Source organism: Halyomorpha halys, unplaced genomic scaffold (assembly GCF_000696795.3).
Source record: "Halyomorpha halys isolate HHAL.00 unplaced genomic scaffold, Hhal_1.1 Scaffold1244.1, whole genome shotgun sequence".
NCBI classification, from domain to species: Eukaryota; Metazoa; Arthropoda; class Insecta; order Hemiptera; family Pentatomidae; genus Halyomorpha; species Halyomorpha halys.
In genome coordinates this window covers 66,412-93,623 of record NW_027115414.1, presented here as the reverse complement: position 1 = coordinate 93,623, position 27,212 = coordinate 66,412, and the positions used below count along the sequence as shown (strand labels likewise).

The following is a 27,212-nucleotide window of genomic DNA, read 5'->3' as shown; positions in this document are numbered from 1 at the left end:
TTCTATTAATTAAAAAAAAATTCGATATGCCATTTGTGACTGACATAATAAAAAATCTTTTCATAAGTCACTCGCTGAACACCCAATGATCTTTAGTTTAACATGTTAAAATGGAAAAACTCGTGATAAATAGAGAATTATATCCATCTTTTAGCATGTTAAAACGATATAACATAACATGGTTAGGAGTCTGTAGCTAGGACTGTTAAATGGACAATGACGTCACACAAGAGACTAGCAGAGCTCGTCGTCTTTTTTTTTTTTTGTTGTGTTAACTTACTGGCTCCTGATTTGTAAAACAAGTTGATCAAAAAATCCGCTTGGAGCTCTTAAGCATTTAACATTTAACATGACTTTAAATAGGGCTGCTCACAATCCTATCATTATAATATTTAACACGTTAAAAGATTTTACATTTAACACAACATCATGAATACTCCTATTACTGACTAAAACGCTCCTGGATCAGCTACAATTAGATGGATGTACGTCAAGAGTGTCTTCATTATACGGTTGATCCTCTCATGAATTCATACTAATATTTTGCGAAGATTGTCGAAAGAACAAAAATTTTAGACTAAACGTCAGAAGGTATATCTAAAATTAAAAAATAATAAATTTTGAAATAGTTAATATTCTGGAGTATTATTGTTGGTTCTAATTTTTAGTACTACTAATTTTAGGTGAGTTTATTTCTAATATATTTTTAACTACGTAACATATTAAACATCTTAAATTTGTATAACAAAGAGAGAAACAATCAAGTCAAAAAAACTGTCACCAAACTGCATTGGTCTGCTATACATGTAGCATACTAAATGCAGTTCCACAATTGCTTATTATTCTAATAATGCATAGGCATTTAAAATACATAATGCTATTACATGATTTTTCAGTTTAATATTATTCTTTTTTAATATTTTCATCTTTTTTATAATTATTTATTTTTGTTTGTTTTATAATTAGCCTATATGTATATATCCAATTCTCTCTAATATTAAAATTTTTAGTGAAATAATATATATATATATATATAAACAACGTCAATGGCTTGAAAGTTTCCACTCCATTTCTGAAGGGTTCCCTACACAGTCATACGGGACTTCATTCATCACTCAAAAGCTGGACTGACGTGACTGACTTGAATCATGATTTATCGAAAAGTATAGATTTTACTTAATGTTTCGATTCGTAATAAACAGAAAGCTAATTTCACATAACGTAGCAAATATTTCTATTTATTTAGGAGAATAAACTTTTGCTTTAGAATTATCGAATAAAAATTGCCCTAAAAAAATAATTTTAATGTGTTTCTGTATATCATGCTTGAGAGTATGCTGAGTTCCCCTCTTTCTTCAGCATACACTACATATGCAAAATAAAATTATTAAAAATCCATAACCCTTCAACAGACGGAGAATTGACGCAGATGGGAAGATACGCAGACTGCTGAATCCCTATTAACATGCAAATCTTGGAGGCCCTGATTAGATCAGTGAGGCTGTGGCTGTGACATTTCCCGCCTCGGCAACTAATATCCTGTGGCGGGAAGATACGGCCGACGGCTTCCGGTCTGTGAGCGACCACTGTCCACTAAGGTCCGATCTTAGCAGATGGTCGCACGTCGTCTCATTCAAGTGTACGCGAGGGTAACTGGATCATGAATAGTGAATTATATCCAATTGAATAATGGAATATTCAATTTACAAACCCTTCATAAGAATTTAGTGTTGAATAAATGATGAAGAGTAGAATTAAATTGTTAATAAAAAGTAATTTTATTTATTCCTGCCATACTTTTACAAAGGAAAAATTTTAAAACAGGAAACATAATTAAAAGCACCTTTCTGAAAAACTTGGTATTTTAATTTTTCAATTGAAAGGATGCTTTGGAAAATGCAAGAACCCAACTTTCTAGTGGAACATTTCACGAAAATCCCAGTACATATTTCCTTTACAGAGCTCTTCATTTGGTTCACGAATCATGAATTTAGTTCTAATAATATTCCTGATCCTACAGGATATTAAGCGAAAACAAATAAATTCTTAAGGGAAGAAAATGTGATAAAAAAAATTAGTGCAACAACGCTATTGAATGATTGAATTTATTGTTTAAAAACAATATGTAGTTATTGAATTTATATTCATTTACCGAAAAAGTATTCGACGACCATGTCAAAGTATCGAAAACGACATTTTCTTGCACGAAAATAAGAGACTAATTTCACGAAGAAAGAAAGAAACGCCAAAGAACAGTAGGAAATGATTACACGAAGTAATCTCGGTGCCTATCAGCCCAGGAGGGTTCTTCGAGTAGGAAATCGATAAGGAAACAAGTAATGATCGAAACAAATATCGATTCTGAAATATTTAGTGCCCAATACGATAGAGGTAAGAGGAAAGGTCATATGCTACGAGTTGCTTTGAACTGACGTCAGACCCGGACGTTGGCTTCCAATAGCTAGTTGTCTCTGCTTGCTTGTTTATAATTTATTTACATTCATGCTATATATTTCGTATATTTATTTATTATTTTCTTTTTTTTTTATGTACGTTTCAAAGTTTTTCTCTTGCAATTTCATAGTCGCGTACTTGAATAATTTGAATAAAATGATAAATTTGCGGAATGGCATTAAAATATGATCGAATCTTATTCAATTATATCAATTAAATTCGATTTTTAACTTAAATTTATGCCTATGGCATGGGTGTGAATAATGATCGATCAATTGTATCCCAAAATCTTCGGAATTCCTTTAATGCCTCTTGTATCCAATCCTTACAATCCAAAATCCATTTTGGATCATAAAATCATCCATAATGACCTCAATATTCCCGACTTTGCCAAAATCATACATTAAATCTAACATGATAAACTCCTTAACCATCGAAACCCATTTTCTCTCCAATTTCTGACAATCCTCTTAGGAGTCTGAAAAGAAAATGGATTTGAGACTCTCTGTACATCAAAAAACGTTTCATGAAGTTCTATTCCCAGTTACGACAGTTAAAAGAACAGTGACCTACAACTTGGGAAACCCAACCTCAACCCGAAGACTGTAGCCCGAAGCTGTTGCTGGACATACTGTTATTTATTCTATATTCAACAAGTCTATTATTGATATTACTTCTATTTTATTTTTTATAATGTTGCTATTTTTGTTACTTTTCTCTCTTATTAAGAACAATTATTTTTATCTAATTAATTTTATAATTTTTTTAAAATTTATAACGTTGTATATAGTTAAGGGTTTCTTTTGTACAAGACTATAGATTTTCCAAAAGTCAGTCTAATATTTTTTATTAAATTATTAATTTTAATAAACAAACTTAAAAAAAAGTTTTTTAAACTGAAAAAACTTCAGTATAAATCGTGTATGGAATATAAAATTTTTGTGACCACTGTTCTATTTTTGCCTCGTTATTGTTTTTAGAGCGTGAGAACGTACCTTATTGTTTATAGAGCAGGATGTCTTGTAATTGTTTCAATATTTATGATCTGATCTATATTCCATCCTTGAATTGAAAGTCATCCAGCTATTGTCACCAATCGTTTAACAATGTTCTCAATATATTATCAATTTTAAAAGAAGATATTGATATAAAAATTACAATATGTAGAGAAATCATATATTACTATATTATACACTACTGTTCTTTACAATATTATCACCATTATTAATTACATATTTAAGAGGTTTATGGTTTTTGATAGAATCGGTTTTTTTTAACCAGCGTAAATGAACTTCTCATCGTTTTAAAAAAAAATTCGTAAAACGAACGAAGAAAATGAGTCAGAAAATACCTTATTTGTTTTAGGTTCAGTTATTACTTATCGATAGATTTGATAAAATGAAACGTAGCGGTATATATTATTTTATATAAATGGTTATTTTAAAAAAATTGTTGAAAACTACAAAATAAATAAATATCCAACAATGACACAAGTTACTAAGAAAGAAATTTTATTTCCAAATATTCTTTTTATGATTTAATAATCGTTTGTTTTTTTTTTTAAATTTTAATAGGTATATTATTGTTTATCAATTCATAAATTATATCAAAACCAAAAGGATCCTTACATAAATGATCCTCATGACCTTCTCTGGCAAAGATCCTTTAAATACGAAGAACAAAGCAGAGATGGATTGTCAGAACAGACTCTGGTAAATATTCATGGGCTTGCGATATGTGCCTCCGGCTCCAATCCCTTTATCCTCCTGCACTAATCCGGGACTATTGTCTTGTTTGCGGATGGGTGACTTCTAGCATTTGGTCAGTGTTAGATTTTATGCTTACTGATCCGCTTGTTAGGTGTTAGCGTGAGATGTATGGATTGAATTTTGAAATAAACATTGCCAATTAGAGGCGTACGTATTGTGCCGCATTAATACGGGTGAGAGTAAAAATGTCAAACGTTTGAAAACGACAGTTCTTAGTATTAATCGAATTCACTATTGTTCTAAACAAGTTACAGTTATTATATGAGGAGAAGATAACTGACGGTCAGTGAAATAAGTGTAAACTTATTTTATTGGTGCCAACGTTTCGGCCAGGATTTGAATCCTTCATCAGGGCAAAGAACAAAAAACAAAATAACAACTATAATCAATAAAAGGAATTACAGAATGATTAGGAAATCATAAAATAAATAACATTATACATACAAAAATAATGCTGAAAGGCTTTTATAGTCTAATTATTATAAGAACATAAAGACTGTATGAGAAAAGTAGTGTTTAAATTTTTATTTTATCTAAAATCCTTCGTAAAATCCTCAATGCTCCTTATTTTGTTACTAATAAAACCATCCATAAAGACCTAAATGTTCCTTATGTAACCGATCTAGCCCAAACCCGATATTATTCCTTCCATAATAAACTCCCTAACCACCCAAACCCATTAGTTTCTAACCTTGCTTCCTCTTCCATTCCTGGCAATCCTCCGAGGCGCCTGAAAAGAAGATGGCCTCGTGATCTTATATTGTGAACTGTTTTTAGAGTTCTACTACTGGGTAGTTTCTCTACATCCTGTATCATATCATTATGTCATTATGATCAAATTTGCTGGTTGTATTTTTTTATACAGTTGTAAATATCAATAAATAAATAAAATAAAATAAAAATTTTTTTTATTTTTAATTTAAATGTTTCGTTTATTTAATTCATTTTTTTGTTTTCCAATTTATATATATGAATATTGCGTGAATGTGCTCTTTTAATTGTATACTAAATGAAATATAAAAATGGAAATTGGGGTGTGCTAAGTCAGATAAAAATTGTGGACAGGATGCAACAAGGAAGTATTATTATGCAGTCCACAGAACAGAATTTTCTTTAAATCCCACATTAAATATAGCACCAAATCTTGAAAACATCCCAGGCAAAATTCCTGTAAGAAGAGATTAACATATCTTCAAGCCTAGTTCTCCATATTTTTGCCTCATTGAATCCCATTGTTAACAATTTGATTTTGCTTAAATATTACATATACATAGTACCCACAACCATTTTTTGTAAGCATGCCACATAATATTATATTATACAGTAAATTTTAAAAATGGAAAGTAAGAAATATTCTATTTTAACTTCGAATTATGTCCGGTTATTCATAACACGTTTTATTGATTTCATATCTGTTTCATTTTTTATCTTCGACCAGCTGAATAATTCGCAATTGCTATATATAGATGAAGTGCTAACTTCACAATAATCGTATAAACTTGTATAATAAAAAAAAAAAAAGAGGGAATATACATTGGAGAAACATATAAAAAATATTAAAAACAAGAATTGATCAACATAAGATTAATTGTAAAAATATAAAGAACATCAATATAACAGCACTGGGACAACACAGTATTAAATATAAACATCAATCTGATTTCAATAATCCAAAAATATTAGATATAGTTAAGCATAGTAAGAATAGGAAAATAATAGAATCAGTAGATTCTACTTAAAACATTGAAAAAGCAATTAATAATAAAACAGATACAAAAACTTTAGGCACACATTATATAGACATTATAAATAAATTAACATTTTAGTTATGTGTATTTTTAAAGAATTTAGATTTATTTTAATCTTTGTTGTTTGTTATTGTATAAAAATTGTTTTTTTTTTTGTGGTAATAGAGGTAGGAGATTATTGTTATAGTCTATATGGTTGTTATCATAATGAAAGATAACCTTCAGGAAGGTAATTATTCTCCTTGAAAAATGTATAATAGTGGATATTATAAAAATCTTTTTATTTGATAATTGATAATAGTATGTTTCAATATTAGCATGTAATGACAAATTAAGGAATTAATTATACATTATATATAAAATAGTTAATCAGGTATAGTTAATGAATAGTTTAATGAATAATGTGATATAGTATTAATGTTGTAAATGTGTTTAAATTTCGCTGAATTTAGTTTTCTAGCCCGAAACGTCGTTGTATGTGAAATAAATTGTTGTATTTAAACAAGGAAGATAGTGTCATTCACCAATTTCATATTTAAAAAAAACAGAATTTGTAGATTTACTATACTAAAATCCTTATTATGTTTTATTTTTAGTGAATCAAATATCATTTGATAGAATATGTAAAATTATTTTGTTATTCTTATTATTATCAGAAAGAGAGAAATCTGAAAAAAAAAATTATACTTTTTGAACTACGTCCCAAAAATTGTTAATTTTCATAATAATATTTTTTTCAGAGAAAATCCTGAATATTTAGCAAACACAGATGGATGAACGGTAACTATTTTTTTTAATAGTTTTATGTTAACGAACTATTTATTTAAGTTTTTTTAAAATAGTAAAAACGGCTACAAAAAAAGCCGATGGTTATTCGCTACCCTAGTCATGTTTCGAAACTCTTCCCTTCTGCGCAAGAAGTACACAAAAGGAAAAGAATAATCGTCAGATGAGATTCTGTACAAGTTATACTTACTTTCTAGAATGTTCCGCAACTAGAATATAGAGTTATTACACTCGACTACAACTATGGCCATTCTGCTCCGAGTTTATATCTCCTGCTACTAGTCTTTCGAGAAATTCGAAGAATTATAGTATCATTACTGGAGATAAAACGAAAGGCATGGCGTTCCTTATGGTAAAACATAAGGAGCCGCGACTGAGTTCGTATAATTTCCGCGCACGTAGTGAGACGAGAACCATAAATATAGATGGGACCCAGAGGGCTTTATAGAAAGCAGTGGGAACCGGAGGGGTATTGAAGAAGAAGACGGCAGTTTGTCAGTGACACGATGTCCCGGAGGATGTAAAATATGCAGAAAGTGGAGAGTGGAGATGGTAATCCTCTGGTGGAGATTAGTAGAAGTAGTGGGGGTGCTTTCTCCACCTCTTCCCACGCCGCTCTGTACCAGGAGTAGAGGAGGTAATTGGATTTGGGGGCTTCTCTCTTCCAGATATTATCTCTCTCTCTACGTGTCCGGCTAAAACAGCGACAAACCTTCGTAGCCTTCGATGGGCTTGGCCTAAATTAACTCTGGTAATTAATGGGCCTAAAATATTCCAACTGAAAAACCTTGACCTTTTGTTACATATTAAAATTTACAAATACGTGTAGCATGCAGAACAAACGGGCCCGATATCTGAGCTGGGAGGGGGAGGGAGCTGGGGCTTCAAGGGGGCTCGATATGAGTTGATTAATTGCAATAATTAAAAATTAAATTAAAATCTGTACCCCTATAATGCAGGAATGGTTACTAGACCAAAGGTTGTGCAAGAAGGTGATTAGGTCATAATCATGCTCGGCCATCAGATTTTTACCCAACTATGAGAGTTGGGCTATGGGAGGCTGGGTGAACCCTAGGAGGGCTAAAGTGTAAAAAAAAAACTAATTTCCTAGGAGTTACTAGCTTCGTACCTTACCACCGCGCTGCCTCTTAGAAAATCAACAGGAATAATAAACTATAAATTATTTATGTAAATTAAAATCAATAATACTCAACACAACTAAGGTAGGACATGTTATTTACCTTTCTCACATTTAAAAATTCGTACGTCGGTACTTTTATTTGTACGATCAAGACAAAAAATAATTCTCAAATAGTGTTCATCTCAAGCCGAACAAGTCCAGTGAATGTACATTATCGGAAATTCATAATATTTTAATAATTCTTAGCTAAGCTAAAAGTTGATTAAAAATATATATTCTATTGAAATATACGTTAAGTAATAAAAAAAAAAAATAAAAAAAAATTGACTGGTCAAATAATTAGCGCAAACAAAAAGTTCAGTCTATATTAAATAAAATCACATACATTTACAAAGACCATTACTTTTAGATAGGGATGTACTTTTAAGTCATAAAAGAGACAATGTGTTTATTGTAACATAAATATGCAATAAAAACAGATATATTTAATTTTAAAAAGCTAAAAATTAATTTATAAAAAAGAGGAATTTATCTTTAAAAAGCCTGAAAATAAATCATCGACTTAGAATTGAAACACGTTAAGTCAAGATTTTATAGTTTAAAAGTAAAATTATTATTTCCTTAACAAAAAAAAAATTTTGTTTTTCATAAAATATCTCAAAACTTCAAATTTCGACTTGTAAATCAGTTTATTTCACTTGTAAAACTTTATAATTTGTTAAAAGATACCTAAAAAAAATACATTAATTCGTTACTGTATTTATTTATTTTTTCTATAGTTCTCTAAACACGTTCTCACACTGAAAAACTTATTTCTAAGTTTCATTGATTTCATAGTTTTCTATCAATATATATTCATCTAATTGTTTTTCATATAAGACTTTAAAACGGAATACCTTCATTCATAATGTAATAATAAATTTAGTTTTCGATAAATGCCTAACTTTCTTTATAAGTATTAGTATTAATAGATAAAATAAATTATATAGAATATTGAATAGAAATTAAAATTTTTATTTTATTTTTTTACTTATTTAAATGTTTATTATTAACACTTACATATTATATCAGTTTCTTTTTATTTTGTTTTTACTTTTAAACTACCTTATTCTCTCTTAAATTTCGCTATTTATTATTAATTTTAGGAGTTTTATCAATGGGTAAATTTTTCACATGTTTGTATCATGTCACTATATCACTTATAGCAAATTTACTTGATGTATATATTATTATATAGTTGTAAATAAAAATGAATAAAATATTAAAAAATTGTTAATTTGTTGTGTTTCTGATATATTTGAAATTTCTCTAGTATCTTTTGTAACTGTATCATTGAAATTAAAATTGTTTTAATTTATTTTCTAATTATAGATGCTAGTAATTTCAGGCCGATCTTATACGTCTGGCAGAGTTATTTCACGTCTTTTCTTTTTCTCTTTGTTTTACTCAGTGTACCACTTCGGGCAGGTAAATAAGGTGTGAACGTCGTTGCAGATCGGCGCAGAGAGCTCATAGCACGTAGTAGCCCTAGGTAGATCTACGCTGAGGTATTCCACTTGGGTTTTGATAAGAGCTTAAAGTCCGTTAGGGTAAAGTTACATCTAGCCGTAATCTCCGAGCAAGCTTTTATTTCGCTTCTGATTATCTCAACTAGGGCGGCATTTTTTTTCCTTCCTTGTTCCACGAAAATTAAGAATTTTTTAAAAAATATTTCTTTCATTTTAAAAAAAATAATAAAAACCAAATTTCGAGCATCCTGGGAATTTATTTCTGGAATCATTAGTTACTATATTCATGTTTTATGACTTCTGTCCCTTATAGTACTTTACACTGCTCATGGGTAGTAAAATTGGTATCCTCTTTAGTGGAGTACCGTAATAGAGAGGTTCAGATGCATTAAATTACACTGCTCCTTACTATGTAACCAACAATACCCTACATCATGACCTCAATGTCTCATAATTTATAATGGATTTGTATCAGAATTTCCTAAATCCAAATTCATCACATACCATGAGAAACTCACTCATCATTCTAATCAATGAATGAATGAAATGTCAGTGGCACGGATACCTATAATAATTATATTGGAGTTCTAGCAAAATGGCCGGATTCTCCACTCAAGCCCTGAACATGAGGCTAGCGCCCTCACTCGTCCTCCACTGGCTTTTAATACTAGTGAAGCGGTTGATAGAATAGCGCCGGGATCTCCCAGAAAAGTTTGGAGTTTCCCAGGCTGAATGTAAATAGGAATGATTATCTTTATTTTACTTCAGGTTTAATTATTTTTTTTTTTCTCTTCTATTTCTTTTTTGTTATAATTTAATTTATATATTTGTAAATATCGGGAGAAGATGTACGATCCCTGTTAAAATTGTCTATAAATATAACACAGAATGTAATATTACATATATATATATTATTATAGTACCTTCTTGACCGGGATCTTAGTAAACTTGTCCGTTATTAGGGGTGTCCGTTAAAATTCAACTGTATATATAAACAAATATGTATGCAATAATGTTGATTGGATCTTTTAAATACGAGGAAGAAAAAAAAAAGTCCCTTCTAGACCGAGATTATGCAAGCCATCAAAGCAGCAAAAAGTGACCACATGCCCGAGGCCTTCCGACGGCTTAGGATTTATTTCATAGCCAGGAGAAGAAAAACAAACAAACATGGATTTACTACACAAACTCGACTTTATCTTAATATGAATTTACTTAATCGGGCTTAAGTGGACATTTAATGATATGTCATTAAAGTAGTTTACATATTAGATAGCGGAGAAGGAATGGCATTCGGCACTTAAACGAACTTATCTCGGATCATTCCACTTTCGTTTGACACCGATATAAAAGGAATGTAGTGTAGATAGACAGTAGTCCTTATGAATATAGTGAAACCTTGCTTAACGGACACCTCTATATAACAGGACAATTTTTACTAAACAATATTTAATTGCAAATATTTTTTTTCATTTTGAATTTGGAAGGAACCAAGTAAATACCAATTATTATGTAATTAATTAAATACATAAATTTCTAAAAAAATATATATAACTAAAGAAAAAAAAATGAAATTAAAATTACAAGAGAATAAAATAAATGTAAAACATCCGAAAAAGTAAAAACCAGTTTAATGACATACATATTTACATTATATTATTACTTTATATTATATACTTATACATTTTTCATCCACTACAATAAAAAAATTATTTTTTTTAAAACAAAGAATTTCTTCATTTGATTATTTAAAAAATACAATGTATAGTTGTTTATAGACTGGTCCTCAAGATCCACAAAATTTATATAGAGAGAGTATCAGTCACTAAGACTGAATATTGAGGCAACGTTTAAAAGAATACTATAGAAAGATTGTCCGAGTGGTGGTCAATACAGGTATCAAGATTGTAAAAGAAAACTAATTATTGTTAACTAACGTTTCGGCCCATTTTGCAGGGCTAAAATAGAGCGGATGACTGGTTTGAAAAAAGGAGACGTTCTCTCTGTTTCAATCTGACAGTCTGCTGAAGCCCTGCAAAGTGGGGCGAAACGTAGGTTAACAATAAATAGTTTTCTTCTACTATTTTGATACATTTATTGCCCGCCACCTGGACTATCTTCATACGATCAACTATCTTTTTCCAATATAAAATATAATATTTATTTAATACAAGTTACGTAGATACCTCTTAGTATTTTTTTTCAGTTTCGGGATTTTTTTTTCCGTATAATAGGGAGTAGATAAAAAACAAATAAAATAACTAGGAAGAGATAGGATCAGAGCCGAGAGAGTTGCTAGTTGCTCGGAAGCTACCAGCTAGATCTGTTATCGTTGTCCAAGGGGTGGCCTGCCGTGCCGCGAATATCTAACTCTGGCGATAGCTTCTGGAGCCTCCAGCACCTTTACTGGAATTCGCTTTATGGAAGCCTATGGTTGGATATTTCAAAGAACAGAATCATTGCATTACTAGTAAGACTGTATGCATGTTATTTAATGATAATGGAATTCTAGTCTTTCAAGGAAACAATATCAAATTCTTTTTTGTCTGGCACGTGGCATTCCAACGAAATACTAGGCATCTATTTTATTTTGTGTAATTGTTTGATTATTATGATTTTTTTAAAAATATATTGATATCATCTGGTGTCTATAAATTTTAAGCCTAGGCTCTTGCTTAGATACGCCATTAATTAGCACTAATATCTTCTTCTTATTTCTTCAAATTATTTTATTTCGACAATAAAACTAGCCTTGAAGAAGTGAGGAGATTATATAAGAAGATAAAAAATGTTTCATATATGGAAACAATATTTCCCTGCCCAATTACCTCTGCATTAGATAATATAGCTAAGGTTGGACAGCTATTCTTTTGTTTGTATATATTTTAAGAAGTTTTTTATTTTATTTAATTTAATTTTTTTTTATTTTAGTATGTATGAGATCATTCATCAATATTACCTATTGCCCACAACTATGTGGCAGATTGTAATATCAATCAATAAATAAATCTATCAAATAATAAGTCAAAAAAAAAAGGTTGGACAAATCAATGTTAAAATATAAGTACATGTTGCTGTCAACGTGACACTAATATTGCCCCGACAGGCACTGTCAATTATCATGCAAGATCAGATAGTGTGACTGTACTGCCGCAATGTGCTGTCGTAGCGTTAATGATCATATTTTTACACCATGACAGTCGTTGCAATAGTCGCCTTATAAGTTGGCTTTTATACTCTTTGCTAGCCCCTTCAATTGGTACAAACACTAATCCGTACTACCGTAGGACGCTTTACCCGTTTCGACTTATCATTACATTCCGAAATAAATTTAGAAAGATCAACCCAGCCTTTTACGAACCTTGACCCCTGTATGCGGTAACTTATCGTGACGAATCAAGTTACTTACATTATCAGAACGCGTAGGTGATCGGAATCGAACCATCGTTACGCAAGGGTCAATGTTCCATCTTGCGACAGAGCCCCGGGGCTTCACGCCCTCGCCAAGGGTACGCTGTGCGTAAAGTGCAAGGTGAGGGATGATCCAAACAATGGTATATGGGTCGCAGAATGTTAACGACTAACATTTCAAAAGGCTACTTCATAATCGGATCCATCTTATCACTCTAACGTCAGCGAAGCGCTATGGCAACAGCAATCGTTAGGAAATAGTTTGAACATCCGTACATAGTTCATGAACATATTCGCCCCGCGGGTCCGATGCCTCTCTATCCTTAGGGACCCACAAGAAATTAAAATAAATCTAGAATCAACTGAGAAGTACCACTACTTGAAGTAAGTACAGTTTATTTTTGATATTGATATAAATTGTTGTACTTAAATAAATTAACTTTGAAGTAGTGAGTAATGGTTTTGCTTAACGTAAAAAAAAAAAAAAAGAAATACCTTTATAAATAAAATTTTTTTCCTTTATTTTATTGCTGTTATTATTATTTTTTATTCATGTATATAGAGTGCTATTTTAATTTTAATTGAATATAACCTGCCCTACAGTATCCTTTGTAAATACTCCACTAACGCCTGTTGAACAGATTACTTAGGACTCCATCTTGACAAGAGACTTACTTGAAATCCATACACAAGACTGAAACGACAAGAAACTGCTCGTAGATTCCGATTGCTACAGCACCTACTTGATAAACTTCCCATTCACTACAAAAAATTATTATACACTACGATAATCAGACCAATTTGGACATATGGAATTGAGTTCTGGAGCTCTACCAAGCCATCAAATTCCTCCCGCATCCAATCCTTACAATCCAAAATCCTACGTAAAATCCTTGATGCTGCTTATTACATTACAAATAAACTCATCCACAAAGACCTTAACATCCTATTCGTTGTAGTCATCCTAATCCATTAATTCTTAATCTCTCATCCTTAACAATCCCTGATAATCCTCCGAGACGTCTGAAAAGAAAATGGCCACGTGACCATCTAATTTAGATTAATACTTGAAGTACCAGCAATGGGTGGTTCCTTCCCAAGATTTTCAAGTTTATATGAAACATACAACATATTTACTTATTGTATTTATTATTTCTACAGTTGTAAATCTAATTAAATAAATAAATAAATAAAAAACTGAATATAATTGTGGATTACCATGTTGAATTTTTATGTATATATATTTTTGCTAAATTAAAAATATTTATTATTTATTATACTGTTCATTATAATTTTATTCTATCTGAAAAGCTCGGGTTAGAGAGTAAATTGTAAAATTGAAATGATGGAATATATATTATGAATATATATGTATATTGATAAAAGTTATAAATTCAAATAATTGTCACAAAACTATAAGTACATAGTGCAATCTCTGACTATTAAATATTACAATGAAGTATTAACTTAGTTAATCAAGTTAATACTTGATTGTAATATTTATTAGTCAGAGATTGCACTGTTTACTTGAAGTTTTGTAACAATTATTTAAAGAGAATGTATGTTCCAAAAAACTGTGTTTTTTCTCATTGTAGGGGATGACTATACAAACAATAAAGTTGCGAAACGTCGCCAACAGATGTATTATTACAAAGTTGTGTTATTGACTGATCCTCATGACCCAACAAAAAGAAATATATATATCATAAAAAGCTATAAAAAGAAAGAAAATATGTAAATGAAAAAAAAAATGTATCTTATATAATTCTAATTTTTATGCAATAGCTATTTATATATAGGTTTCAAAACTTTTATGAGACAACTCAATGCACTTGTTTAAATATGTTGTTAAAGATAAATTTTTTATTCAAATTCGAATTCCACACACATAATAATGCACAATGATAAAATTCCGTTTCACCCTTCAGCAAAGAGGTTCAAAGTATGCCGACTAGAAACATGACATTATCCGTTAGGAAATTGAAAAACAGATTTCTCTCCCCGTGTAAATGATCAGTTTGAAACCGATAGTTGACGGTTCAGTTATTTCTTAAGGAAACAGTGAAAGGAATTACAGAAAGTAATAATATACAAGAATTATGTCAGCATTGCGAGGAAACGATTGTTTCATAGCGTATTGTAATCGTAAATTTAGATTATTAAAAAAAAAAAGTATAGTGATTTTTTAAATCATAAAATATGTTCGGTGAAGGTGTAAGATTTGGAAAATATATTTATTAATAGTTACAACTGTATTAAAATATATACAACAATAAATTTGATGTTAGTTATACAATAGCATGTTACAGACATGTGGAGAATCTATCCATTGATAGAATTCCAATAACATTTCTAGAGAAGAAGATCTCGAGGCCATATTCTTTTCAGACGCCTAGGAGGATTATCAGGTAATGAAAGAGAAGTCAGGCTAGAAGCCAGTATGTTTACGTGGTTGAGAAGTTTATCTGGCCAAATCGTAAATATAAACGTAGATTTAATTTTTTTTTAGATACAGGTTTTACTAGACCTATATAACATTTTTAGTTGTGGTTTATATTATTTAAATTTTGAAAAAATTAAAAAAAAAAAGTGAAGGTGATTTTATCCAGTTGATACAACATATCTCGTGAACCGAAGGACGTTGGTCACTGAACCACAGTCTTTGAAACATGGAAAAAAAATTAGTACAGAAGATGATATTAACTAGTATGAATAGGTACTGTTAACTTAAATTAAATCTGTACCACTAATACCCATAACGGGTTAGGGGTGTAGTACTTTGGCACTAGACCAACGGTTGTATAAGGAGGTGATTTGGTTAGAATCACGGTTACTCTTGACTGCCACATTTTTACCTAATTAATATGTAACTGCCCATCAAAACGCAGCCTGTGGTAAATCTTTCCTCATCCGGTCCTCTTCCCTATGGAATTCTATTCCCTCCTTTATTCGTAGTTCTAATACCCTTCCAATCTTCAAATCCCGTATCTTCGACTACCTTGGGTCCACCCAATTCCGGATGAATAACAATTGAAACTTTCAAAAAAAGCTTTATATATTTTCTGTATTTTATGTCTTAGATCTTCGTTTATAGTTGTAAATATGTACACTAGCAGAAATTATATCTTTTCATTTATTACTTTTTAGTTTAAAGTGTATTTGATTTTTTATCATTTTTTTAATTTTTATTTTCTATCAGAAGTCATCTCATGTTTTATGATATGACAAGTGGTTTTATTTTATGATTATTTTATATATTCTGTTAATTATGGTTTTAATTTGTATATTTTTAAATTTATTGTATTATTTTATTCTATGACATAGTAAAGCCTAATTTTGACGCCTGTAAATTATTCTAAAGGGATCAATCCTAGAATAAATAAATACAGATTATTACCATATTATTATTATATTCCACTTCAAGTGACAAGATTCCCCATTGCGTGCCAAGTTGATAAATTATAAAAACATTGTGAAATGTATATAGTGCCTAGTTATCATCTTCAAAGCTAAAATTACCCCTTGAAATGAACTTTGTTACATAACTGAGAGTAAAAACCATAAATTGCTCGGTAACTTCTGAAAACTAGAAGCATTTGCATAACTGCAACGCCTTGCTAAAATTTATCTGATAAAATTAAATTAATGCCTAACAACAAGGAAACATATGACACCCGCCTTTAATGTCATCGGTTCCCTGGCAACGGTACCCTATTAAAATTCTAATTTCTAATCTATGCGTTGCAAAAAACCTAGAAATGCTTTTAATAGTCTGTTAAAATATGCACAGGTCAGATAAAATCGGGTCGAGTTATCCGTAATCTGGAAAAATAATGATGAAAATTTCTCGTTACCTATGTTCAGGTCTATTTATCTATTTATGAAATGATAAGGAACATAAATCAGTTGAATTATTACGTCAGCTCTGTGAAATTTCCGTTCTGTTACAAGTATTAACATAAGTCATATCTGTCTTTGTTTTCTTATTTTCTTTTTTTTTTTTTTGTTCAAGACAATTGTTTTCGGTTTGACATTTTGACAAATGAGTTGGATCTTCGTGACATAGATATTTGTGTCCTTGAGCGTGTTACTTTTTAAGGCTCGCACAGTCACATGTATGGTCTTCTTTTCACCAAACGAATGATTCACAGCTTTATTTAAACAATTTTAAACCATATCTGCTATAAATTAGAAAAAATTTAGCACATAAAAAACCTCGCTAAAATATTTAAAAAATGCTCGATGTCTAAGCTTTACCCGGTTCGAATTCTGCCTTGCCAATTTGATTTTTACAGCTAAGTATGCTTTGAGAATAGTGTTTTATAGTATTCTACCTGGGCCATCTCAAACATACATAAAAAAAACTTATTCCTTATTTTCAATGGAGGATACGAAAAAAAAAAAAATAATAATTGGTTTTTATATAATATATTTTATAGTTCGTTTTTTTTTATAATACACACAGAATTAATTTACAAAAATACTTCCTTTTTTTCATAACAGTAAAAGTATTTTTCATATATTATTTAAATGTTTTATGATTTTTGTTTCCACTTTGAATTGATTTACAAAAAGGTTTTACATAAATCTCATGTTTTATAGCTCTTTTTTTTTTTTTTTAAATACTTGAGTCCTAAATGCTCCCTACTTTATCACAAATAAAATCATCCACAAAGACCTTAGTGGTCCTTTTATAACCGATCTAGCCCGAACCAGATATCAATCCAACTCCCTAAACACTCAAACCCATTAGTTTCTAATATTGCTTCCTCTTTTATTCCGGACAATCCTCTTTTTTGCGTTTGAAAAGAAGATGGCCTCGAGACCTTATATTGTAAAAATGTTTTTAGAGTGCATTGGGTAGTTTCTCTACATGCTTGTACCATACAATTATGATATAGTTGTAAATATCAATAAATAAATTTTTAAAAAAATACATGAGTCTATGCAATAATTAGAGAATACCTAATTTTCCAGTTGATTGTTTAAAGATATTGCACTTTGTTCATATCGGCTTCAGTTTTTAACATCAGTTTTGAATTTTGAGGTTGGCAGAATGACAAAAAGGGGTGATAACATGTATACTCAGTTTAAAAGTTCAAATAAAAGAAAAACTTTTATTTTCGTTTTGAGAGATAGGATTTTGAATAAAATGATATCAACTTAGAGCCGAGAAAACAATTTTAAAAGAGATAACTGACGAGGATGTTTTCATTTGTCAACCCCTCGTAGAAAATTGTGTTTTCACCCCTTTTTAGCCGGCGACGTGAGCAGAAAGCGACCGTATAATTGTGGTCGGCGGAGATAGGATCTGGTTTTGTCGCACCCTAGCCCGCTTTGTGTACCGTCGAACTAGTCTGCAACTGATGAGCTTGGCCGATAGACTATCCTCACTAGCTCTGAATTATTTGAGGCATCTAGATAGTGCTACTTCTGTGAAAGGGCCGTATCTGAGCCTGGTTGACGTTAATGAAGGTGCATTATAGCATGTCATGTCGTTCGTGTGCTCCTATTATTGCGGTGTCTGCGTCTTGCGCGTCCTACATTTCCGCATCGCGCCAACTGTTCATTTGGCCTCAATACCAATAATAACGAAAACTATGAAAATGACATCATCCATGGAGGATAGTAAAATATTTTTTTTTTTTTAATAATTTATACACATCAAGTAAATTTGCTGTAAGTGATATTATGACATGATACAAACATGTGGAGAATCTACCTATTGATAGAACTCCAAAAACACTTCTAAAGGAGAAGATCTCGAGACCATCTTCTTTTCAGACGCCTAGGAGGATTATTAAGTAGTGAAGGAGAAGCCAGGTTAGAAACGAGTTGGGTAAGTTTATTATGGAAGGATTGGTATCTGGTTCTGGCCAAATCGGCAACATAGGGGACATTGAGGTCCTGATGGATGATTTGATTTGTGACAAAGTAAGGAGCATTAAGGATTGGATTCGAGAGGAATTAGATGGTTTAGTGGATCCCATAGCTCAATTCCGTATGTCCAGATAGGCCTTATAATAGTCATGTAGATCAGTCTTTTGTAATGGATTGGAAGTTTAGACCGTTCGTATAGTAAATGTTGTAATAGTCGGAATTGACGAGCAGTTTCCTGTCTTTTCAGTCTTGTATGAATAAAAAATATTGAAATGAATATGATTTGTCTTCAAAAATAATTAATAGGAACTTTTTTTATCGACATCGTGTAAAACACCTATTTCAGACATTTTGTGGGTTATATAGTCATTGTGATGCCGATAAAACCCATATCGATATATTGTAGAATTCGTTATATTTGTTAGAATTAGAAGGGAAAAAGTAGCTTAAAGGTTCGTAGGGGTACCTCCGTAAATACCGTAGAGGTGATGAACTGAGCTGACTAAGAATAGGTCACACGAGGCTCACTCACTCCTATCTGATCTCAAAATGAACGCCTCCGAGATGTCAATATTATAAGAAAAATTTGACAATTAGCCATATCTTTCGGGAATGCCCATATTTAACATCACACCTGAATAGCTTTGAATTAAACCCGGATATTTCAAAAACCCTCAGAGACGATGATAAAATAAAATTACATTAAAAATTAAATAAGAAACAAGGGTTTCATTCTTCACCCATGTAAGATGGGCTACACTGTAAAGGGCTCTGTTAGTTAACATGTGGAGGATCAATGCTTAATACAAGGATCAACATTTAATATTATTTTGTATTTATTTATTTTTAAGAAATGACTAATTTTTTAAAAATAATTTTATAATTTATGCGTTGCAGTTAAATGTGCACACAGGCTTCAACATTTTTTGTGTGTTCTTAGTAGTTTTAATAGATCAATTTTCTTATTTATTTTTTTAGTAAATAAACACCTTTAAAAGAAATTAAAGAGTGGAATTTTTTAGTTTATATTGTATTTTCTTAACTAGTTTCACCTTTAATTATGATAAAATAAAATATCAAATTACTCTTACCTGTTGTGAAGAGAACGATTGCCTTTAGACAGGAATACTCCGCAGAATCCACGTGAAGAGCTTTGAGCTTTTCTACCTGCTCCTGAAAGATCCGTATGTGGTCCATGAAGGCCACAACCCTGTCTGCAGCCATCGGCGATGCATGGAGACCCGCTGCAGCAAGAAGTGGCGCGACATGGAGCGGCATCGAACACTGGGAGGCATTGAGTACGAAGAGTTCCGACCAGACCAGCCGCAAGAGCGCCACTTGGTCCGTCATCTGCAAAGCCAAATTACATTAGCAATGAAGTTGAGTATAAAGCTAATACTTAAATGGTAGCTTACCTCCATTTCTGCTGATTGATGCTGAAAGCGCTACTTCTTATTGGTTAGTTTGCTTGGCATTCTTCTTATAGTACGAAAATAATTACTAAAGTCCTGATATTATGAGGGTTAGCGTGAGTAAATAGAGATCGATTTCAGGATTGGAAATTGATCAAATTTATTGTAGAAAGAAACAAAGATGACAACTGGCCCTTGCTTCAATAAAAAATCATAACCATAAATAATCCAAACACAATATGTGAGATATTTTTCACGCAAAATCACGATGAACCTAGATGAGACTTTCAAGGCGAATACATATGACAGTTAACATGAATACAGTACGACAGTACTTGAATCACAATGTATATCACCACAATTATAACACTGTCTTGCCTTTCCGTGGGAACAGACATTAAGATATCCCATTATAATAGACTACAGTGAAGGCTGATAGAAAATTTTTTATACCATATAATTATCTCATACTGAATTATCCTTTAGTAGAGATCATAGGTCCATTCTGTCCAATTAACAAAATGACAGTAATAACATTTTATATATATAGGTTTGGCGGATTTTTATTACTTTAACTGTTAAATATATTTTTTTTCATCTCCGTTAAGTTCATTTAATTAAAATTAAGATTTACTTAAAAGGAAAAATGTATTTATTTTTTTTTTACCGTTTTTAGTTTAATTGAACTGTCTATAAATAGGACTACACAGCATTGAATTTCTTCAATTATACAAGAAATGCTCGTGGAATATGGTACTTGGTTAGTTTATAGGTTTTGAAAGCTTGTGGCCAAACGATTATATTCCAGAATGCCCTTAAGTTCGGTAGAAACGTATGAAATAAAAAAAGTAATGGTAATTGGAAATTTTTATTTTTGTTCTTGTGACCTTTGTTATTGTGACCTTCATGAAAGAATTAGAGAAGATATAATTTTATAGATGGAATTTTAAGGTAGTGCTTTATGTCCTACTTGATCCATTTATGGATTCATTGGTGTTTTAAGGAAGTTGGTTCCGCTGTACTTGCCGGTTTTTTAAATCTTATCCTCTTATTTTATTTACAAAAATACAATATTTCTAGGAACGATTTGGTTTCATTGTCAGTTAGGTATTGTAGATAAATGAATTGTATTTCTAACGAATACCTGGATTTTTCGAAAGGGTGTAATTTTTTAACTTAACTAAAAAATAAGTAAACGGTTTTCCTGGGTAACGTGTGTAGAATTCTTGTAAAAAATATTCGGTACATAAATTTGCTTACAGTTTTGGCTACTAACTCCAATACACAAATTATTTGCTGTAACTTTACAAATATTCCGGTCATTCTTGATATACAGGTTGTTACCTAGAGGTGACCAACCTATTCTAACCATGGTGGGGTATCATGTTTTCATTTCGTGGGACCACGACAAAAAAGAATAAAGTTGACAGGCCCAGGCAGGATTCGAACCGGAGCCGCCAATGTTCTCAGGCTGCAAAGACCTGCACTTCAACGGCCTTAGCTACGGACGGCCCTATAGAAATAGTAACCACCTTTTTTACCAATTAATATTATTCTATTATTTTATATTTATACTCTTTTAGTTTATTTCATTCCTTTTTTTTCTATATATGTACAGGTATCTGTATATATTCTTATAGTGTTTGTATCTCCTGCAAAATGGGCTGAAACGTTGGTTGATAATAATGTTTTTTTTTTGCTATTTTTTGTACCTTTTTTAACCAATCACTTCTCAAACCCTCTTCCTATAATTAACTACATACTAAAAACTTCCAATCAAATCTATTTCAAATTATCCAGTTTTGTTAGTATTCCAATCCAGAGATCATCCTCGTTTACTTACTGAGCTCCTCCTTTGTAATTTGATTATATTTAAGAAATATGATTATAATACTCACCTGAAGCTCGGGAAAGAAAGGTATGTTGCGGGCCCATTCGACCGCGGAGAAGAGCAGTCGCGCGGCCAGCTCGCAGATGTTGTCGATGCCCATAATGTTGTTGGGCTGGACGCACTGCCCGTACCTCGAGGTCGGGTACGGTTCTGCTCGCAGCAGGAGGCTGATGTAGGAGCTGAGGTAGCTGTGGCCGTTGAAGCCCGCCGCCGCTGCGGCTGCTGCGGCCGCTGCGGTCACCGCTTCACCGTTAGTGAGGGCGAACTGTCCGGGCAGGGCGGTCGGCTGGCTGGGCGGCACTCGTCCGCGCTGCACAGCTGCAACAAAACAAAACAAATAGTTATTATAATATAGTAATATAAATAGCAAGTATATAACCATAATTATAATAAAGCAATAATATAAATTATATTGTTTGAGAAAGGTGCCCCCGCTCACATTTTGAAATAATAAATAGAAATTCACGATGGCATCTAGTGGCAGATATTAAAGTAGTACGCTTGGATAGCCATCTTGGCCCCTATTTGCATCATTTTTGACAAAGATAAACAATGAACGATGAGTGAATAAACTACAACCCACTCAGGCGAAGGGATGGAGGCAGGATGAAAGAGGGAAGATAACACAAGAAGAGAACAAGAATATGGACTTTCAAGATTTGAATAGCTCACTGAGTAACCTACAACATCATCAACGCAAGTAAACTGCAGCATCTATTATTATATGTAATACCACTTATAATTTCATGTAATCCCATTGACATCCACAATAATTTTTTTTTTTAATAATTTATTTATTGTTATTTACAACGGTATTCAAATATATACAACAAGTAAATTTGCTGTAGGTGACATAGTGACATGATACAAACATGTGGAGAATCTACCCACAGATGGAACTCCAATAACATTTCTAGAGGAGAAGATCTCGAGGCCATCTTCTTTTCAGACACCTAGGAAGATTATTAGGTAATGAAGGAGGTGCCAGGTTAGAAACAAGTGGATTTGGGTGGTTGAGAAGTTTATCATGGAAGGAATGGTAACTGGTTCTGGCCAAATCGGCAACATATGGAACATAGAGGTCCTGATGGATGACTTGATTTGTGACAAAGTAAGGAGTATTAAGGATTTTGGACTGTAAGTATTGGATTCGGGAGGAATTTGATGGTTTAACAATAAAAATTAAATACTAAACCACAATGTACAACCTTAGGCAAACCCCCATATAACCATGTATCTTATTATTCAATCTATAATAGAGACTTTTCTATTTATAGCACCATTCTTCATTTTTTTTTAAATCTATTAAAAACAGTCCACTCCAGTTATTCAATCCAGCGATACTATTATCATATAGTTAATTTGAGTAATGTCCCCCAACTTTTACTCCGAGGAATATCTAAATTAAACCGATATATTATAATAATATCAGACAGTTTTTTATTGTAGTAGAATGAGAAATGAACGGTTAAGAGCAAAAGCCGGTTTAATAGGGACAGCATTAATTAAAACACTTAAACACTCATAACTCATATATTAGGTACGTTTGTGGTAAATGATTTGTTGTTATTTGAGACTAACCTCTAATAATATGACAGCCCGTATACCAACCATAGACTAGTGACCTTTCATTTCGACCGAAATGTCCCTCCAGTTTCTCCTTCGTCGGCAGATATACATTTTGGAAGATGATTCCTCCATCCGAGTCTCAATCGCTGGACAATTTTCTTTCTAAGACGTGACTGATGACCCTCATCGGTCGTGAGGCCTGACACTGGTCCAAATCCGTTAGATAAAACAAGTTCCTCAGGAAGTAATCCTTAGGTTATAGTTTATTTTTTCGTAAACTAATAATGTTATATATTATAATAATACTATAATATGTTTTTTATTATTTAAAAAATACGACAAGAAAATGTCCAGTAGCAGGGTAGTACTTGAGATGAATTAATTTTAATCATAGTATATGAGGTCAGGATGGAGAGACAATAATCGCTTCAATCATTTTTGGTATTTAAACTATAGTTACATACGAAGTTGAGATTTGGGGCTCCACTAAACCATCAAATTCCTCCCGAATCCAATCCTTATAGTCCAAAATTCTTCGTAAAATCCTTAACGCTCCTTCCTAATTAAATAAGTAAATTCTTTAAATACCATCCATAAAGACCTAAATGTTCCTTATGTAACCGATCTAGCCCGAACCCGATATTATTCCTTCCATAATAAACTCCCTAACCACCCAAACCCACTCTTTTCTAACCTTACTTCCTCTTCCATTCCACCCTCCGAGGCGCCTGAAAAGAAGATGGCCTCGTGACCTCATATTGTAAACTGTTTTTAGAGTTCTACTACTGGGTAGTTTCTCTACATCCTGTATCATATCATTATGTCATTATGATCAAATTTACTTGTTGTATTTTTTTTATACAGTTGTAAATATCAATAATTAAATAAATAAAAAAAAAATATTCCTTAAATGTTATTGGAGTTCTATCAATGGGTAGATTCTCCACATGTTTGTATCATGTCACTATCTCACCTACAGCAAATTTACTAGTTGTATATATGTTATACAGTTGTAAATAAGAATAAATAAATGATTAAAAAAAAAACTATAGTTAATGAAGCCGTGAGTCAACCCTGTGCGATGAGCGAGATTCATCATGAACAAATTATCTCTTTGCACAATTGGTGTTAAAGAAACAGTACTTCCTTACAAAATACTGAACCCTAAAAACTCTTCATGGGTTGTAGAGCGGTATAGTTTTTTCACTCTGATTACGAAACGAAAAAAAAGTAAGTAAAAATCTACATTCATATTTTATTTAAATTGAATGTGCATAGTCTACAACACAAGTCATTTCAGAAAAAGTATGCAAAAAGTAGGCATGAACATTTCAATGTAGTCAGTACTTCCATTCGATCTCTGAAAATTTCATCAAATTTGGATAATCGATTCGACCTATTATGTGAGAACATAAATTTGACTACTGACCAACAGACAGACACAGAAATAAATTAGTTTCTTGCTAATTAAAACGTAAAATAGAAGTGATATATTTTGATTCTATATATATATTTTTTTTTTATGCATATATTTTTTATTTATATTTCTTCTGTGCGAATGATGGTGAGAAGAAAAAATAGTATCCTTAGATTCTTTAAGATAATACTTCTTAGACTCATAACCGACAAGGACCCAATCTTATTTTCAAATTTAGTCTTAATTACAACTAGTCTTTAATCTTTCATTTAGATATTAATCTTAAGTTCAAATTTACTTATATAATAATGAAGTTATGAAAAATATTTAAAATATTCTCCTCTTGTGGAAAGTAAGCATGGTCCCACTAGACAACCGAATCTCGACTCGCTGAATGAGCTGGCATCGCCTAGGGCAGCCATGCCTGGCTTCCAGCCTACACTTCCCTGTATAATTACTCAGGCACGAAGAGATTTCCCACACTAAGGTTTGTAATAATTTCCATACACCTTTAAAACGTACTCGGACAGTAACTATGCTATATAAGTTAGATGTACTTGCATTTCAATATCTGTACATCTTATAGTACAAGAGTCAAAGAGGAGAAAAAAGGCAGTTATTTCACTTCAATTTTTGATTACTATAATGAAAACTATGTATAATTACTAGTCAAAATTCATGAGTCTGACAAGTATAGGTAGGGGGAATAAAAAATAGCGGCTGTTTCAAAACCTTAAAAAAAAACATTAATTTTTCACTCGGAGCTCTATTTTAAAAACTACCAACAACACTAGAAAATCTAACAGAGCTATTTAAAGAAGAGCACATTTGCTAAAATATGAGCCCTAATAGAGCTATTTACGTTAAATATTTTTCGAGATATAGCTTTTTAAAAAGTAACACTTCATAAAAACGTTGTATGGGACGTACTGAAGGATCAGTAGTTTGAGAATTTATTTTGAAAAATCTATACCTCAAAAACCATTTGACAGATGTCTATTAGCACCCAAATTAAAGCTAGTTTAATGATCTATAAAATATTCTATGGTGTTCATCTTCCTAGGAGTAATAGTTTACATGGAATTTGCTAAAATAAACTGATTTATAGTTCTTCGTACATATTTTCATTTGCCAAATTTATGTTCATATGTGAATATCATAAATACTACTACATTAATTTGCCAAAACATCCCAACTTTTGACGCATTTTTTGATGCCCTTCATGAAAGGTTACTGAGTAGTTGATTAATTTGATAAAGTAACGAGTTAGAAATTATATGTTTATTTTTCACTAGCATCTATCGCTCATGATTTATAGGTTAATAACCGAATTACAGACGTAAAATTATTCTGTTGTATGCATATATTCTAGACTTTCACGCTGTTCGACCATCTTCGGATAGAATTAGGCTCTATCAAACCACCCGATCTCTTTAATTCACCATGTTGGGTCCAGAATAAAATTTTCACCAACACCCTAAATCCACGATCGGCATTTTGAAATTTCTCCCGTGTTTTCTCTCCGGTTTCTAGAATCGCCAAAACCCCGCGTCGAAGCGGTCAAGAGGTCACACGTTGGGGTCAGAGCTTCTTGACCGCGAAAATTAGAAAACGTTTAATTTGACCCCTCTAACGCCTCTTTAATATTAATAACGTGGAGTGAAATTGAGGGCGCCACGATCTAAAGGACAACCCTTTGTTGGGATTTCACCCTCATACGGAGTACACAAGCGTTCCCACTGCAGTTAGAAAGCTCGCCAATCAGTGGAACATTCTTCCTATGGTTTCTATGGCTCTTATTGGTCTCTCGTACACAGCAGCACCTTATGTTGTCTGATGTTCGACACAGGCAGGGTTCAATACCCAACTTTCTTCAGACCAAGAAGGAGTATTAGACTTGTATCTACACTTCCCAATGGACTATAAATAGTTTAATTGATTTAATACTCATTGAAAAAAATAAATAAATAAAAATCTGTGATATAAAATGATTATTAAAAAAATATTTTCAGGATGAAAGTGTCAAGAATCCATGGGGCAGTCAAAAAATAAATATTGACTAAAGCAGGAATCGACTCCACAACGTTCTGAACCTAGCACAAAGCAATTAGGTCCAATAATATTATATTTTATTCTTTTTTAAAGTATTATTGTAAATATTTTTTAACTCCAATTTTTTTCAGCTTATGCGACGAAATTAAGTCGTTAGGTGCTTTGATTTACGAT

General features: G+C 31.8%; 1 protein-coding gene across 1 annotated transcript in view; it reads right to left on the bottom strand.

Moving 5' to 3' along the window:
• Window positions 1–27,212, bottom strand: part of svp (COUP transcription factor 2) — a gene marked incomplete at its 5' end in the record, with an annotated part of 158,728 nt that overhangs the window by 80,493 nt on the left and 51,023 nt on the right. Inside the window, 2 exon segments of the mRNA XM_067052457.1 lie at window positions 19,789–20,047; window positions 22,008–22,318. Of these exon segments, the coding sequence (XP_066908558.1) occupies window positions 19,789–20,047; window positions 22,008–22,318 (570 nt within the window).